At 45.8% G+C, this 17,911-nt stretch overlaps 1 protein-coding gene across 10 annotated transcripts in view; it reads left to right on the forward strand.

Annotated features, from left to right (window-relative positions):
* The window catches only part of AGAP1 (ArfGAP with GTPase domain, ankyrin repeat and PH domain 1), a 343,329-nt gene that overhangs the window by 269,757 nt on the left and 55,661 nt on the right, over nt 1-17,911 (forward strand). For all 10 annotated transcript variants that reach the window (XM_053981906.1, XM_053981905.1, XM_053981897.1 and 7 more), the window contains one exon: nt 3,602-3,824. In XM_053981906.1, the coding sequence (XP_053837881.1) occupies nt 3,602-3,824 (223 nt within the window). The remainder of the gene's footprint in view (nt 1-3,601; nt 3,825-17,911) is intronic.

Raw genomic sequence — 17,911 nt, forward strand, 5'->3', positions numbered from 1 at the left:
ACACTCTGTCATGTGGCTTTTATGAGGGGATGATTTTGGAATCTCAGCTGGACTTGTTTGTATTCTCAAGAGATGATTTATACCCTCCTTGACTCCTCTTGCTGTTTGACCTTCCTGATTTTAAGGCCACCGTCGTTCCTTTGGAAAAATGTAAGATATTTCCAAAGCCATGGATTTTAAAATGTAAACACACACACAGAGGAGATGAACCTCAGCCTGCTGCTTTTTCTGCAGGGCTTTGCTTTATTCCCTTGCTGCCTTGCCTGGGCAGGTTCTTACCCCTGGAGCATTTAACATCACAAACCCCAGCACCCCGTGGAAGTCTGACGTTGTTTGCATCTCCACAGAGCCAGATGTTTGGGAGCACAGGAGAGTGAGATGTTGCCATCCCTCAGCTCTATTTAGGAGCCATCAATCTTCCTCTTCAGAAGTCTCATTCTTCCTCTTCCTGGAGCTCTTTGCCTTTTGAGCACTGGATGCAGCACTTTGTTCCACCGGGGAGTTCTGCCTTGTTGGATGTTGATCCAGCAGCTGTGTGCCACCAGCATCCCAGCCCTTTGGCAGCCTCCAGCTAAAGTTACTAATACTCTCCTGTCAACATTCCCATCCCAGAGCAAGAGAAGAGGCAAAGTGCTCTTCAGGAACTGGAGTTTGTGCCCAGGATCTGATTTCATGTTTGAAAAGGGAACTGGTGTTGCCTTTTCCCAAAGCAGCAGAGTCCTGGTGCTGACTTTGTCTGGAAAAGCCACCCAAGGTGATCCAATTGTTTATGCAAACCCAGCTGAATGTCTGGATTTTGGCTCACCAGAGGATAAATATGAGTCACCTCTTCCAAGATACCTGGAGAACATGGAACATCAGGTCTTTGCTGTTGTAGAAGAAAATAAGGAGCGTTTAAAAACATGGATTCTCATAATGAGTTTTCCATTCCAGGAGTCCGATCTACAAATATTTTACAAATATTACAATATATACAAATATTTTGTATTTGAAAGCCAAACACTGAGATAATAATTTGGACAATCTTGTCCTACCTATCACAAAATTCAGTTTTTTCATGTAGAACAGGAGAGTTGCAAACTTTTCTCCCCCTTCTGCTGCAGCTCTAGATGCCTTCACCCCTGCTTCTTCTTTCCCTGGTTCTTCTGCTCCTCCTTCCAGTAATTCCTTCTGCTCAGCCCAGGGATATCTTACAGGAAGGTTCAGCCTTTCATCAGCCTCCTTGGATCCAAAGGGATGAAGGAGACAGTGGGGAGGGGTTATTCTCCTAAGAGAGTCTTCACCTCCAAATGGTGAAGCTGATTGAGGTGAGAGTCAGAGTGGGGAAGAGTTTTTCAGGGAAGGAGTGAGCCAAAGCATTTTTGAGACTATGAACAGCTGAAAATTGTAATCTGGATATATTCAGTGGTGCTAAAAAGCTCATTTTTTTGTTTGACCAATTTTAGGTAAAGCACCTCTAGCTGCACTGAGTGGGCTTTTTCTTCCTTTTGCTGTCACACCTTGATGCCCACACCTGCCACGTGCTCATGAGCATCCCCCAGTTCAGAGCTACTCTCACCATCAGCAGGAAAAGGGAGCTGGGTTTGTATCATCTTGGAAGTAAAAAAACCCAGCCTTGAATAGTTACAGCTTTCTAACCACTTGTGGTGTGAATTGGTGATAACAATTTTCATTTCTGTAACGAGCTCAGCCCTTGCCTTGCCTCGTTTGCCACTTTCCCACTCAGCTGTGTGTTGTCAGATGGTTGAAATTGAAAATAATATCTTGCTAAAATTTCGTGGAACTTCCTGGTTGTTGTTTTGGGGGACTCCTTCAGTCCTAGCAGAGGACTGAAGTCCTAGAGAGGCTCTTCCAACCCAAACCATTCTGTGATGCTCTGAAGCGGGGGAATATTTAAAGAATTTTTTCAGTTCAAGATGCACTACATGTGCTTCAAGTAGAGAGGTGTTTGGAAGGGAGGTCAGCTCCTTAGCTCCAGTTCAGTCAGGATAATTGGAATAATGTAAGTTGGTATTCCATTCTCTTGTTTCATTCTGAGTTCATGCCTCTTAGAGCTCGTTGCACTTTGGGTTTTTGTGAGGATAACCCTGGCCTTTGCAGATCAGGGGTTTCATCCGAGTTTGCAAATTTCAAATTATTACTTGCTGCGTTCAAATTTATACCAACAAATTGAGATTTTGGGGTTTTTTAGTGTGTTTCAAATACACCACTGGCTCCCCCACTGACAAATCTGAAAAATTATGGAATTGAAGGAGTTTGCTGTAGTTGTACCAAAAGCTTGGAAAGCATGGCCGGAGTTTTGTCTTACCTGATTTTTTGGAGATCTGAAATGCTGTATATCTATAATGTGGATTTTAAATTATGTATAATATAAGACTTGGTATGGATGGGAGCTTTTAAACAAAAGATGTGCTTTTCTGCTCAAGTGGAATAAGATGGGGGATTTTTCTTCTTGGTTGCATTTTTAGATTTCAGTGGACTGATTGAAAAATGTCAGTCAATGCCTTCAGTGAAATGTGGGACTTCACAATTAAAATTATGAGCTTTCCTTTCCTATTTTTTGTCCAAACATGACATGGGAAAGAACTAGAAGATGTTTTGTTTTCACATATTTTGGCTGCCAGAAGTAGCTTTTCAATTGTGAGTTACACGAAGTCGAGACAAGACTTTGTATGAATTTTTCAGAACAGAAGGAAAAATTGAAAATTCATTTTCTGTCAGCTCCAAATGTTGTTTAGATAGGAACAAAAATTGTCTGCCTTCTTAATTTATCCCCATTTTCCTGGATGGCACTTGGAGTAGTTCTTTGGGATGCACAGAGTGAGGCATGAAGAAAAGATTTGACAGCAGGAGGTTGGAAAAAACCAACCAAAATTCCTCTCATTTGTCTTCGGCTGCATTTGTTAAGGTGAATGTTGGAGAGAAGGCAATCCATACAAATCTAGATTTATATTACACAGGACAGTGGCAAAAGAGCTTTGAACCATGTTGGGAAATGGAATTTCCCATCTCGTGTCAGGCTTGTCCCAGTCTCACTCTTTGTGGGGTTGTTTTGGGTGGGTGGAATCCTTCTGGCTCATGCCCTGGAACCGGGGCTGTTCCAAGTGGGACATTTCCACCTTGGTGTTTATCTCCCTGATTTGGGAGGTGGAAGAAGAGTCAGATGGAAGAGACACACGTAGCTGCTGGTTATTGAGGGAGCTGATGGAGTTAGCACGAGATAAGTGTTTCTAGGCTCTGGTTTTTTCCTCTTTTTTCCCTTTCAGCTGGCTACGAGCAGCTCTGGGTTCCCAGGGAGGGGCTTTCTTCACTGCTGCATCATCCTTTACCCATCACCGTGGTTCTGTTGCCTTTGTTTCTCCTTGCCCCTCTAATTCATTGGGGTTTTTTGGCTGGAGGTGGAGTGACACATCTTTTGAGACACCACATTTTATTTTTCTTTACTCCTTGAAGAGCTGGCATTTCCACTGACCCTGGAAGACCTCCCAGCTGCTCTTTAGGACAAGACACCCCCGGAACCAAAACCTCCATGCACAAACAGCAGCTGGAAGGTTCTGTGGGGTGTTCCCTTGTCCTAATTGCTGTGTCCTTCGTCCTGCAGACCCCGACTGGGCCAGCCTGAACCTGGGAGCCCTCATCTGCATCGAATGCTCAGGTATCCACCGCAACCTCGGCACGCACCTGTCCCGGGTGCGCTCCCTGGACCTGGACGATTGGCCCATCGAGCTCATCAAGGTGATGTCAGCCATTGGCAACGAGCTGGCCAACAGTGTGTGGGAGGAGAACAGCCAAGGCCACGTGAAGCCTTCCTCGGACTCCACCAGGTGGGTTTTGCGCTCGCCGCGCCTCGCCCGGCGCGTGACGCCGCCGCTTTTGAGCTCTCCCTTGTGGGAAAATCGTGATTTATGACCTCACGTTATTTATAACCTCACTGTGTGCCCAGGAAGAAGCAAAAGTTGAGTGACCTCGTTACTTTGTCGCTCTTGGGAAGGTTTCCTGAGCAGCTCTGCAGTTTTCTGTTCAGTGGGATGTGGAAACCTCCCACCTGCTTCTTCCTCCACCCAAATTATCCTGTCATGTGCTCCTCTGTCTCAGTGGGCCACCAAGTTCCTGCCTCTTGGACTATCACTTTGTCATTACAATCTCCCTTCAGAGTTTCAGGGAACTTGTACCTGGCTGTCAGGTCTTTGGTTCTGCTCAGGGGTGTTTGAAGTCCTGCTCGCCGTGGGCTTGATTACTTTTTGTGAGCGTGATTTATGTGAAACCATGAGCTGCTGGGGGGCTGTCTCCTTTGAGAACAGCTTTTTACCTGCCTCTCATAGCTCCACACAGTAAAAATCTTCCTGTGATGTGTTGTCCTACCTAAAACTGGGGTGTTTTATGCTGAATTAATCCGATCAGTGTCAAAGACAGATGTTTTGAGAATACTTTTTTCCAGTTCTGGATCAGGTGGAAGAATCACTATGCCTGGGCCAGCTCCTGCAGCAGAGGGCTGGGTTTGTGCTGTTGTGTGTAATAAAGTTAACTGTTTCTTATTGCATTATTTTGTTAGCCCTGAAAAATGAATTTGTGGTGCCACCTTTGGTTCATCTTCGAGAATGAAGCCACTACATTAATCAGGCTACTTAGATGAATGGCTGTGCATCTAAAAAGTGCTCAGGGAGCCCCAAAGAGAGGTTTTGTTCGGGCAGAAATGGGATGTCTGCTCTCTACCTGTGTATTATTAGGCACAATGATTTCATCAAGTAGATTGAAATGGACTTTCAGTCATTACTATCACTTTAATGCAGAGATTTTATATTCTTGCACCTCACAAATATATGTTGCTCCTTACTGCCGAGGTGAGTAGTTCTAAACAGCTGGAAGAAAAATGCTTGCACTCAATTGGAATTCTATTAAAAAAAAAAAGAAAAAGAAAAATCACATTATTTCAGTAGTCATATAATAATCATCATGAAAAATCTAAAATCCATGTGACTGTGATGAAAAGAGCACCATCCATTTCAATTAATAATTCACTCAGGATTGAATTTTACTTCTAGAAAATCAACTTTTTTTCTCTTAGTATTTCATACTCAGGGCTTATTTTAATTCTCCCACTTTGTTTCTCTGCATCTTCATGGTTATATTCAGCTGACTCTAATTGTCACTGCTATCACTGCTCTTTCTCTCCTGCGCTGCAACATTTTTGGACAAAAAGATTCATTTTATAGATAGGATTTTCTAGCTTTGTGTCCAGGTTCACGCTTATGTGATAGAAGAGGTGCTGGAAAAAGCAGAATTAGGATGATGTGGAAATTTTCCCACAAAGCAATTGCAATCTTGCTTTGCTGCTCCCATTCCTCTGCTGTTTGCAGCAGGGACTGAAATGCAATTTTTTACGTAAATACCAGAAAGTTCTGCTTTTTCCAAGTGTGTGCCTGCTTTTGTGCTTCCCTTTGGTCTCTGCCAGCATCACAATCCTTCTGTCCAAGCTGTGGCAAGAAAATAAATTCAGGTTCTTCAGGTAGAGGCTCTGCTTTCCATGCTCTCACTGCTTCTTGGAGTTTTGCATGAGGAATTCTACTGGAAGCAGCTAAAATGGCCCTGAAAGGAGGGTTAAACAAACCTTCCTTTTGTTGTTGTTGAGGGACTGAAAGGGGAAGAGGCAACTCCAGGAGAGCTGGAGAGGGACTTGGGACAAGGGCATGGAGGGACAGGACACAGGGAATGGCTTCCACTGCCAGAGGGCAGGGATGGATGGGATATTGGGAATTAGGAATTGTTCCCTGGGAGGCCCTGGCACAGGGTGTCCAGAGCAGCTGTGGCTGCCCCTGGATCCCTGGAAGTGTCCCAGGCCAGCTTGGACAGGGCTTGGAGCAGCCTGGGACAGTGGAAGGTGTCCCTGCCCGTGGCAGGGGGTGGCACTGGATGATCCTGAAGGTCCCTTCCAACCCAAACCATCCTGGGAATCTGATTCTGTGATGGGCCCTTCATAGACCCTTTTAGAGGGGATCAGGTGGGTTTCACCTTTTCATGTTGTGCCTTTCTATTGGAGATGAAGTCATCAGGGGAAACCCACAGATTTCTAGGGACACAAAAAAAAAAAAAAGTAATGAGCTGCTCCACAAATACTGAGTTGTTGGGCTGGGAGGCTCAAGGAGTGTTCACAGGCTGGACTAAGAGGAACCTGAAGGTCTTGATGTGGCTTCAAAGCAGTCCCTTCAGCCTGGGAGAGGTTGGCACTGATCACTGTGTACTTGCAGTGGCATCCTATGTGTTTCTGTGGAGTAGAGGAAAGGGTGGAGGGATTCATGGAGATGGTTTTTGACAGGAGGAATTGCCAAATGGCTACTCTAGGTCATGGCATAATTAAGGAATCTTACCCAGGAAAATGTCACCAGTATTTCTGAAAGCAGAGCTGTGAGTACAGCTTCCCTCTAGTAATTTTGCACACTCAAAAAGAAGATACCAAATTCAAGACCTTATCATGGCCTGCACCTTCCTCATGAGGGGCAGCTCCAATCTCTGCTCTCTGTGACAGGGACAGAACCCAGGGAGTGGCTGGAGCTGTGTCAGGGCAGGGTCAGGTGGGATTTTAGGAAAAGGTTCTTCTCCCAGATGGTGCTGGGGCACTGAGCAGACTCCCCCAGGGAATGGGCACAGCCCCAGGCTGACAGAGCCCAAGGAACATTTGAACAATGCTCTCAGGGATGCACAGGCTGGGATTGTTGGGGTGTCTGTGCAGGGCCAGGGCTTGGACTCCATCATCCTTGTGGGTCCCTTCCAGCTCAGGATATTCTGTGATTAAACCACATGAAATACTACTGTCCTTTTCTAGCCCACTCAAATGCACTTCAAATCCTTCACCCAAGCAAATCATGGGAAAAGAGGGACCTGGACACTTACTTTGAAGGCCAGAAAGGTTCTGAGATTGGAGGATGTGTAAAATCAAAGCCTGGGAGCTCTTCAGCAAAAGGTATTATCCCCCCTGCATTGATCAAGGGTATTGCCCAGCTGTATCCTCTAATATTGGCATATTCCAGGTCACATCCATCTGGAGAGTCAAGCAGCCTGGTCTAGTGGAAGGTGTCCCATGGCAGGGGAGTGGGATGAGATGGACTTTCTTAAACTCATTCCAACCCAAACCATCCTGGAATTCTTCAGGCAGATCTCCAGGTCGTTCAGCAGCCAGGATGGCCTCTGGCACTGAACTGGAAGGTTTTGGGAGCACAGGTGTGGTGGGATCCCCAGGGAAGTGGCACGAGGCAGGGCTGAGGGCGTTTCTGGGATTGTGGGAGGAAGGAGGAATAAACACGAGCTCTGGTGAGTGCGGAAAGTTGGGGAAGCAGCGGAAAACCCAAACACTTGAGTGTGAAAGGGAGCAGGGACCAGCTGGCCCCTGAGCCTGGTGTCCCTGGGTCCCTGATTAGGTCAGCCCTGGAGAGCTGGTAATTGGTTCCAGCAATTACCAGCAGCCCCAAGAACGCCGCTCAAACTTCGGGAGGCCTGTGACAAATTGAAGCTGACTGCTGCTGAAGGAGTATCGACTTCCCATTCCTAAACAGGGGGATCATTAGTCAAGAAAAGCATCTTTTAATTACTCGCAGGAAGAAAAAAAGAAAAAGAGCAAGAAAAGGAAAAAGATCTTTCGGTATGGATCCTCCAACAACCGCCAGGTTTTTTTTTCCAAGTGTATTCAATATGAAATTTATTGTCTCTGAGGGGAGGGGGCAGGCGGGGGGAGCTTGCCTGCAGTCCCTCCTTGGGTAATGCGGGTTTAATTTGGAGTGAGAAGTCAAATTAGAGTAAATCAATGTTGCGACAATTAACTGGGGCTGGGGATGGGATCAGGATTTTCCCTCTAATTGCTATTGATACTGTTTAAGCACACTCTCACAGCGCTGCTTTGGAGTGGTGCAGCACTGGAGGAGCCCTGTGGGGCTGAGCAGTTCCATGGAGGAATGTTGGAGATGTGGGGAAGCCGGCTTGGGAATTCTTTCCCTGTGGCACTGCTGTGTCCATCTCCTATCAGATACTTGGCTTTTTCTGGACACGCCTCACTTGCTTTGCTTTGTCCTCATGCTCATGTGACTTCTGGTTTGCAGACATCTCTTCCACCATTGACTTCCCAAGGTGGTGTTGGCCTTTTCCAAAGGAGACAAGCTGCCCCCATCCCTCTGCCCACTCCAGGAGATGGTTATTTATCTGCTCCCTCACCCTCATTCCCTGAGCTCCCAAGGACTCCATCTCTTGTCTCCCTGGGACTGTTGGGATGGATGTGCCACCTCCACCAGCTGGAGCTTGCCAGGCAAGCTGAGGGAAGGCAGGCTCATATCCAGGCACCATCCCAGCCACACTTCTTGTTCTGCTACTCAGACAATGCCAAATATCTGCATTAGCTACACACAGATAGGGCTGCACCATTCCAGCATCTTCTTGAGAACATTCACAAGCAGGTGGAATGTCCAACTCCATTAAAACTGTGGTTTTGAATTGAAGGGTGAACGGATTGCAGAAGTGCAGGCACAGTTTTAAGCTCTTGAACTGGGGCTTGGAGCACGAGCAGCAGTTGTGCTCAGGTCTGTTTGCTCAGCAGTCTCTGTTTATTCTGGGTACCAAAGGTTACTGGAAAATCCAACACTGGCTGAGCAGCTGTGAGCTGGGAGCCAGCAGTGCCAGGAATTGACTCTCACCTTCCAAGGGAAGACCCAGTTTGATCCTTGCTCACTAATGAACTCAGTTTAATGGTGTCAGGGACAACATTTTGCAGCTGCACTGTACTGAGCTGAGTTTTCTAGTCCTGCACCCAAGCCTGGCTTGTGCTGCTCCAAGGAGAGCAGACATGACACCGAGCTGGTCGCTGGGGAGTGACTTGGATGAAAAATACCACACCATGCCTTCCATGAAAATATTCATCCTTTCCTTTGTAAAAATAATTAATCCTTCATCATAGATAAAGGGTGAGCCCTGGGAAATGCAGCACTTCAGATGCTGCTCTCGCATCCTGGATCCTGTAGGGCTGCTGTGTTCCATCCCTCCCTCAGCCCTCGCTCCTGCTAGCCAGCAGTTTGTGCTGCTGCTGCTCCCGGGCTCCTGGCAGAGGGAATGAAAGGGGCCTGGGGGAGCACGGGTACCTCTCTGTCCCTGATTATCAGCTCTGGCTCCGTGGCAGATCTTGGCCTGATGAGGTCAGTGTTCTGTGCCTTTTCAGTGCTCCTCCACGCCTGACACCTTTCCCGTTCCAGGTCTGGGGGAAGGGGGTTTTTAAAAATAAATTTGGAAGAAAAAAAAAAAAAAAAAAAAAAAAAAAAAAGAAAGAAGGGAAAAAAAAAAAAAAAAAAGATTTTATTGTGAAGGGCTGACCAGAATCCATCTGCAGTTGGGTGGCATCTGCTCCCCACATGTCACTTCCCTCATTAACAAGCAATTGAATTAATTAAATGCTACTCAGAACACGCATAACAAGCTACCGGCAGTGTCCAAATTAGCACTGATAATCAAGGATGATTTCCTTTATTATCCTGCTAAGTGGTGTGCAGGCTCTGATCTCCCTGTCTGCCCTCATCTATTTACATACCCCCAGCTTCTGCCTTTAGAAGCTGAGGTTATCTTACCTAGTTAATTTGCCACGATCACCAAGCATGGCGGATTGATATTCCTGCCTCTGCTGAAGCAAACCCCCTCCTTTCTCCCCCTTTTTCCTTCCTCCCCAAGCCTGGTCCTTTGTATCTCAAGCTCACTGATAAATTAAAAGCCACCCCTGTGGTCTCTCAAGTGAGTAATAGAGGCAGAAATTTCATTTTGCAACTGGCTGATTTAATGATCCAAAGGGTAATTAATGGCCTGATTATCTTAATGTTAAATATGTCCGGCAGCAATTACTGTGACCTCCCGCTTGTCAAGGTCCAGGCTATGCTCTTCTTTCAATTAAGTTCTCTGGGGCTTAATGGTATGAATAAACTCCTCTGATTCTATCATTCCGGACTCCGAGATTTAAGCGAGCTGGGGGCTCGTTTGGAGTTTTAATCAGCCCGTCTTCTACTTGAGCGATCAGAGTTAACAATTATAACAAGGACAGTTTAACTTTCTTTCTTTCTTCCCCCCCTCCCCTTTCCATTTCTTTATATATAATTTTTTTTTTTTTTCCCCCTGAAGCGCTCGGAGGGGATTTTGTTGGCAGCAGCGGCTTTGCCGGGCCAGTCTTTCCCGATATAAATTATCATGTGAATGCCGCTGTTTTTCCATTTGACAGGCTTAATTAATTGGCAGGAGCGCCCGAAAATGACAGTGCCACTAATTGCAACTCCAAGCCCATCTCTGTCAGGGCGTGCTTGTCAGCGGCCATGCCCCGCTCCTCGCCGCGGCCGGACTCTGTTGACGTTTCCCATTCCGGTTTTCACATCTCGTCGGGGAGCGTGATGGGATGTGATAGCCCAAGATGTGCCTTTGGCTCTTCCAGGCAGGCAGCTCGTGTGCAAGAATGACATTTGCTGCCAATAAAGTTTAGACAGCTGGGCTGCTGCCGGCCCAACAGCTGCTCGGGGACCGCAGGTTAGACTTAAGGTTTGGCTTAAGGTCTCCAGCTTGGACTTCGGGATCAGTAAAAACTCACTCCTGCTCTTCCTGGTGGCTGAACTCCACTGAGCAGCACAACTCCCAGCGAGCTGCAGTTCTATTAGCTCTGTTTTGGACAGCAGATATTTCATGGAGATAATGAGGAAAATGGATAAATTATTAGTTGCGGCGGCATCGCATCCTCAAACGCAGACGTAAATAAAGAGACTGATTCACTGCTGCCAGTAAACTCTGAGATACAGCTGGAGGAGTGAACCCTTCCACCCAATGTGTGCTTCCACACTGGGCTGCTTTGCAATTGAATTTAAACCAAAAAAAATAAAATTGTCATTTACCAGTAGCTTCCAGGAAATGCGTCCGACAGGAAGAGCTAAGTGAGGTGAGTGAGCACCAGCTTGGGTGGCTGCTGGTCAGACTTCAGCCTTTTGGAGGCCTTGGAAGCTCAAATGCAATACTCCAAAGATGAAAGGTGGTAGTAGTAGCAGTAATGTTCTGTTTTATTGTCCTTGCAGCTGCTTGGCAGCCCTTGTCACCCAGGAGCTGATCCGGTGCAACACCGGTGCCTGTACGGCAGCCTGGGAGATGCCTGGATGATTAAAAATCAAAACAAAACAACCACAACACCCTCGACCCCGCTTGTCCAAGTTAATGAGTGCTTTAGATGAAATGCTCCCCGGCTCAGCTGCACCTTTCCTGTGTGCAATGCTGCCTCTGATAAAAGCTCAGACTCTCAGTCAACAGGAGCCTGGTTTGCAATAATTATTACTATTGTTGTTTTCCTCCTTGGTGGTGGTGAAAGAGAAACCTGAAAAGGAAGTGCTTCTGTCTCCTTCTGCAGGTTAGGAAAGCATTTATTAAAAAGCCACAGTGCTGCTCTTCTTTTCAATCTAAATAGCATCAGCACCACTTCACTGAATCCCTGGAAGTGTCTAAGACCAGGCTGGACAGGGCTTGGAGCAACAGCCAGCTCCAGGTACCTTTATTCTGGTGAGATTGTGACAAATTTGGATTCTCCTCCTTTGTGGATTTGGCTGCCGTGCTGAAAAGTACCAAGTTAAGGTGAAATTCCCTAGAAAAAGAAGCTGGCGAGCTGTTAAACTTGGAGAAATCTAGGATTTGAGTTCAGGACTCATACAAGGGGGATTTTTTGGGGGAAAAGAGAGTCTGTAAGTTGATAATCAGCAATAGGAAAAGTGATTTTTTTTGTTTGGTTTGGTTTTTTGTTTTCTGGAATAAGAACCCATCTGGTAGGTGGGTGAGTGCCTGTCCTGAAGGTCTCAAAACCGTGTAGGACCTTGGCTTCAAGCTTAATTTTCTGTTTAGATACAGACTTGTTATTTCTCTTTTTGTGTTAGTTCTCTCCCAAACACCTACCAGAGCTAGAGAGATTTGAAGACCAGTGTTTTTCCAGTGGACTTCACATCTGCTTGGCCAAAAGCCACTTGAAAAGGTCGACTCAGAGCTCACTAACAGAGAGAAAACCATCACTGTGTTTATTAGAAACTGCTCGGGCCAGTGTGGAACTACAGCAGAGGAGTGGAAGGGCTAATCAGAACAAAATTTTAATTTCAGATGGGAAAAAAAATGGATGGTGAATTTATAACTTGAGGCTTACATCAGGCTGATGGCCAGGATCGCTGAAAAAGAGGCAGATGGAACCACTGTGGGTTGGTTTTTCCTCAGAAAATTCCTTGGTATCATTAACACTGGAGTGGAATTGCATGCCACATGTGTGGATGCACATATCTGCTACCCCACAGCACCTGAGGAATACATATGGGGAGTTTCATCTTAAATATGGCAAGCTAAAAGCAACTAGAAAATGAAGTTTGCTGTCTAAAGCATTGGGCTGCTTTACCAAGGTGCTTTTTCACCAGTTTTTCACCAGTTCCTTCTTAAAGGAAAAGCATTGGACACTTGTTTGTTCTCAAAATTCAGCTGTTTGCAAGGCTGAAACTTGTAATAATAGTAAAACATTCAATAATAAAAAACATGTTAATAAAAACATTTAATAATAGTAAAGCCATTGAGTTAAAAAATGCCCAGTGCCAAGCATCAGCTATTATGAGGTGCCCAGGTCAGATCCAAAGGCTCATCTGGGAGCATTTTGGGAAGTACTGTGAGTCAAGCACTTGGGGAAACACCCAGCAGATTGAAAAATACCTATTCTGTTAGAAAGAAATCTTATGCAAAATATTTTCTTTTTATTTGCAGCTTTTCTGTGTAGTTGCCATTTAACCTGTTCCTTTCATTCCTCCTGCCCTGAGGTCACATCTGCCTCTCTGTAGGTGAGGTCCCCCCAGGAAGTTTAACCAAACAGAATTCAAATTGCTTTCTGAGCATGCCTGTAAAGCCAGTTTATTCCTGGTTTGTGCTGGGGGAGATTTGCCGTGTGAATTCCTTCTGCTCTTTGTGCATTTTCTGCCGTTAAAAGAGATCCATAAACTGATTGTGGTTAAACCTGAGGAGAGGGAGGGTGGGAGGTGCTCCCCAGGGTTGTGTTTAGCATGGGTGGGATGTCACGGGAAGGTCACGACCACGAGCTCTTGGTGGTTGTCACCAGCGGTGGTGGTTGCGTTCCTCCCGTGCTTTTTGCCTGTTTTCAGCCATTTGGATGGATCTGTTCCAGCTCCTGGGCCAGCAGAGCGTGGCTGGAGGCAGTGGTGGGATGCTTTGAAGGCAGGCAGTGCCTCTCCGTGCTCCTGGTGGCTTTGCTGGCCGGTGACACGAGGCACAGAGGCAGCAGCATCCCCTCGCTTTGGTCCTGCCTACAGAACCCGCAGGGCTCCCTAACAGTAACTGTGACCAACTTTCTTTTGTGCTTTTTTCCCTTTTTTCCCCCCTTTGTTTAAGACTGAGCTTTGTTTCTGGCTCTGCAGGAAGCTGGTAGCCTATGGCAAGGGACTGGGGAGATAAGACTTCAGTAAGATAACTAAATGAAAAGGGCAGCAGTGAAAAGATGGTGCCGGCTTTTGACTGGACTGAAACTTGATATACACAGCAGCCCAAATGCAGGTTCCCCACAGCTCTCAAATATTCTCTGTTCGTCTGGGATAATGCTCTTCCAGCTGGATTTTTCCATGTGTGGGTGCTGGAGTGGGGGACAGCAGCACAGCCCCAGCAGAAAGGAGTGGCCAGAAGAAATCAGAGCAGCTCTCAAGTAATTAAAGAGCAGGTGGAAATGTGCTGAGGGGAGCACAGGTGAGGGGTGGCAGGCAGGAATTAGGGGGAGATGAAATCCCTCCCCGTGCCTATTAAGCAGATTGTGCAGACAGAGCAAAGTCCTGTGGCTGAGGTGTTTTTTGTGTGAGAATTTGGGGAGCGAGGAGAAGCCGTGTCTTGGTAATTGGTGAACCTCAAAAGGTGTGCATGGGCCCAGCTTCAAAAAGCCTTCATGCTGCACAGGTGATCATGTCATGGCCTAGAAATCTTCCTGCTAACTTTGCTTTTCCTCCAAAAGATTTACATTTCTCTGGTTTCATCCAGGTCAGGATTTCCAGAGGGATGTTTTGATTGTATTTTCACTTGTCTGCACAGCACCAGCCAGGCTTGGGAAACTGAGGTGCACACAGGATAAAATCACAAGCCCAGGAATGCTTCTGAGGCTCCTCTGCAAGTGGAAAGAACAGCATTTGTCACTGTGTGCTGAAACTGAAGGCTGTCTTACGAAAAGGTGGTGTTCAGAAGTTCACTTTTTTACTTTTTCATCTCAAGAAGCCAAACTTTGCAGCTCCAATCCTTTGCTAGTGACGTGTGTGTGCTCCTGTCTGAGCCTTTCCAGACCAGATCTGCTTTGGCCACTTGTCCTCCCACAGCTCAGACCAGTCCTAAACAGATTCCTGAGTTTGTTTGGGTTCACCTGTTGCATTCAGGCAAAAGGTGGAAAACAAAAAATCAACTACAGAAAATAATCAGGATTACTTGTTCAGACTTCTGGTCAAGGAGAAGAGTTAAAATACTACTATTTTAAACTATGTTATTATTTAAAACAGTGTTTAAAATAAATGTCATTCTTTTAAATACTGCTGCAATTGCAGTTTTGAGTGGTGGAACTCCAGTTTGGGAAGGTGTAGGTGCTCTCTGCTCTGCTTTCAGCTGGGGACACCATCTCACAAAATTTTTTGGAGGCTGGATAAACTCAGCAGCCAAAGGACCCTTTGAAATGCAGAGTTTTGTCTGTTAAAAATCAGTCACCAACATTTTGTATGTTTTTGTTTTTTTTTTTTTAAGGTCATGGTGTGTTTTACAAGGGGTCTTGGGGTGTTTGGGAGGTGTGAAGGAGCAGACAAGGTTTAGGCATGTGCAGGATGCGTGGTGGGAATGCTCCAAGTGAAATGAGAGATGAGAATGGCTCTTCTGACAAAGTTTTGGGACTCCTGAAATTAATACATATCCAAAGGTGATTTTTAGGTGGTGTTTGTTGCCACATTTGCATTTTAGGGGAGTCACACAGCTCGTTTGTTATCAGTGTGTGTGTTAAAATGTGGAACAAGAGGCAGAGGAGAACATGGGATGACTCAGAAGTAGAAGGAAAATAGCCTCCAACGTCAAATGTGGTATTTTGTGAGAGCAGAGTGCATTTGGCATCCTGGGGGGAGAGGTTTGGTTTGCATGTTTTACAGCCACACCAATAATGGCACATTCAGGAACCAACCCAGCTTACAGGGAAGGCTCTCAGGGCACCCCAAAGAGTTGTGTTGTCAGCCAGGAGTAAGGAAGCACATAAAAAATGAGCTGGTTTTTTGATTCCCCAGATTTTCAGAAAGAAATGGCAAAGCACAGCGGGACTTGTGTGTTCACAGTTAAATATTGTGCAGTTTTTTGTGGAATTGTAATTTTTTTTTTGTACCAGGGGTGCCCTGGTGAGAAGGGTTTGATGGCCAAGTAGGTGCCAACATCCACAGGAGTGTTTTGATCTGGAGCAGGAGAAAGCACAAATTTGGTTCATGGGATGATTCTGGTCCACACAAATGGATTCCCTTTGGAGAAATATCAGGGAAATGGTCAAGCATATATTTTATAAAGCACATGTATCATATCCTTGAAAAATTCAAAATAATGTAGAAAAATATAAATAAAATACACAAAATATGAAATACTATTGTGTATGTGTATATAGTGCACTTTACCCAACACGCAGGAAAATTGGTTTCACTGCTTTAAAAAAATGAAAATTAAGTATTTCCTGGATCATGCAGTTTTTGTGATAGAGTACATTGGGTAGCAGTTTGAGAAGCACGGAAATAAATCTTGGCTGATTTGGGGATTTGAGAGGCTGCATTTCAGGCCACAGTTTAAAAGTCTGAGCTTTCTTTAAGCCAGAACTCAGCTGCAGTGGAAGAGGGATAAAACTCACAGTAATCCAACATGATGCAGGATTGAGGTGGGTACAAAACTTGCCAAAATGGAGAATTTTGGAGAAGAATGGTAAGAAATATTTCAAGTCTTCAGTGAGACTAGCAGGAGATGCTTAAGGAGGTTAATGAAATGATAATGATTGAGAGGGGGATGGAGGGGTTTGCAGGCATTTGGAGGTGATCTCCTTGGAAAAAATGGGTTCTTGTAGTTCAACAAAGTGCTCCTAAGAGCAGGAGTGGGGGATGGAGGATGTAGGAACAGGGAGGAGGTGTTTGGACTGGGTATTTCTTCAGCTGTGCAGTCTTTTCCCAAGGAAAGCAGTGATTCCCATCACAGGCTGTGGAGCAAGGCAAGGGATGGAATGAGCTCAGTGGCTTTTGCTTTCTAGATTCACCAAAGCTCTGCTAAGGAATCTCACAGCATTCCAATTTTAAAACATTTCTTCCTGTTTCACCTTGAGTCCTCTTAGCACTGCAGAAATCAGCTGAGCTCAAGATCTAATTCCAGTGCTCTTTCCTCCCTGTCCCCTGCTCCCCTCCTGCATCCTCTGGATGTCCATTTCTGTAAGTTTTCCCTTCAGAACAAACCTATCATTTTTCACCACAGGATATTTACAGCTTCAATCAGTGCCAAATTCAATTGGCTTCTGATCTCATCGCTGGAAGTTATAGATGCAGATATTATTTGCACTGTGGTTAATTATGGAGCAATCAAACTTTGGCTTTTCCACTGTAATTTCCTCTGCCAGCTAATTTAATTAATCACCCCCAGCTCAGCTCTTCCAGCTGCGACCGGCAGGGTCATTAATTAGACATGTGGTGGTAGCTCATAGACCAGTTCCTGTTAAGGGGCTGCTGCCCACTTGATCTCTGAGGGAGCTGTAGCTTTTTTTCCAAGCATCCAGGCAGGATTGGAGGTAGCTGCCAGGTTGTTGGATCCCTCGGAAGCCGTTCCCAAAAGGCAGACCATAAGCAAACTTCAGGATTGCTGGGACTGCTGGCACTCAGCTCGCAGGGACTGGGATCAGATGCCCACCAAGATGTAATTTAGGGTCTTACCCAGCAGTTCTCAGCGCTCCATCCATTCTGGTCTCATCCAGGAGCTGAAAAACAAGTGCCAGGAATTCGATAGAACTCCTCCTGACTGTTGGTGGGAGCTGCCTGGTGTTTCTCGGATGGAAAATGTTTTAATTGCCAGATCACATCAGCAATAGCAATTTTTTTTTTTTCACTGTAAAAGCTGTGCAAAATACCCAGCTAAGTCTGTCACATTGTTTAGATCTCAGAATAATCACTAATTCCTTTTCCTTCAGGGTGGAAGAATATTTTACAGTAAACAAAATGGTTTGATACAGCTTAAGAGTCTCATCCTAAGCATCAGCAGCAGAGGGCAAATGATTTTGGGATATGTGATAGCCCTGGAAAGTCCAAGAATTTTGCAGGGAAGGCAGCAGGTCCTTGGTCTTTGCTCTGTCATGGTCTGTTTGGATAGCTGGGAATACACACCCTGCCTTTGGGTTGTGCTTTGCATCTAAAATAGCATGGATTCATGGAATGGCTAAAGTTGGGAAAGCCCTCCAAGATCATTGAGTGCAACCCTTGACCCAGCACTGCCCAGTCCCTAAATACCACAGCAAAGAATCCTCCAAATCCATCACGTTCTCAGACTGAGAGTTTTAAGCATCCTTTGTTTTTTACCACCAGGATCTTCTTTATCCTCCTTGGAGTGCCACCAAAGCCACTGGTGTTCCCATGCTGACTCTTGGAGTTGGAAAAGCTGAAAATCTTCAGGATCCTTGTAGCTCCTGGGCAGCTTTCCCAAACACACACAGCCAGCCAGGCTAGTTTTACTGCACTTTGATTTCAAACCTGTTGCAAAGCTGTCGTGTCTAATCAGTGCCGGCGTCTGCCGGCGGTGGATTGCTGATGGGTCGGTTGGAGTCTCCCCCACTTCTTCTCACAATAGACAAACTCAGCTCAAGACAACTGTTTTAATC

Source organism: Vidua macroura, chromosome 7, assembly GCF_024509145.1.
Source record: "Vidua macroura isolate BioBank_ID:100142 chromosome 7, ASM2450914v1, whole genome shotgun sequence".
NCBI classification, from domain to species: domain Eukaryota; kingdom Metazoa; phylum Chordata; class Aves; order Passeriformes; family Viduidae; genus Vidua; species Vidua macroura.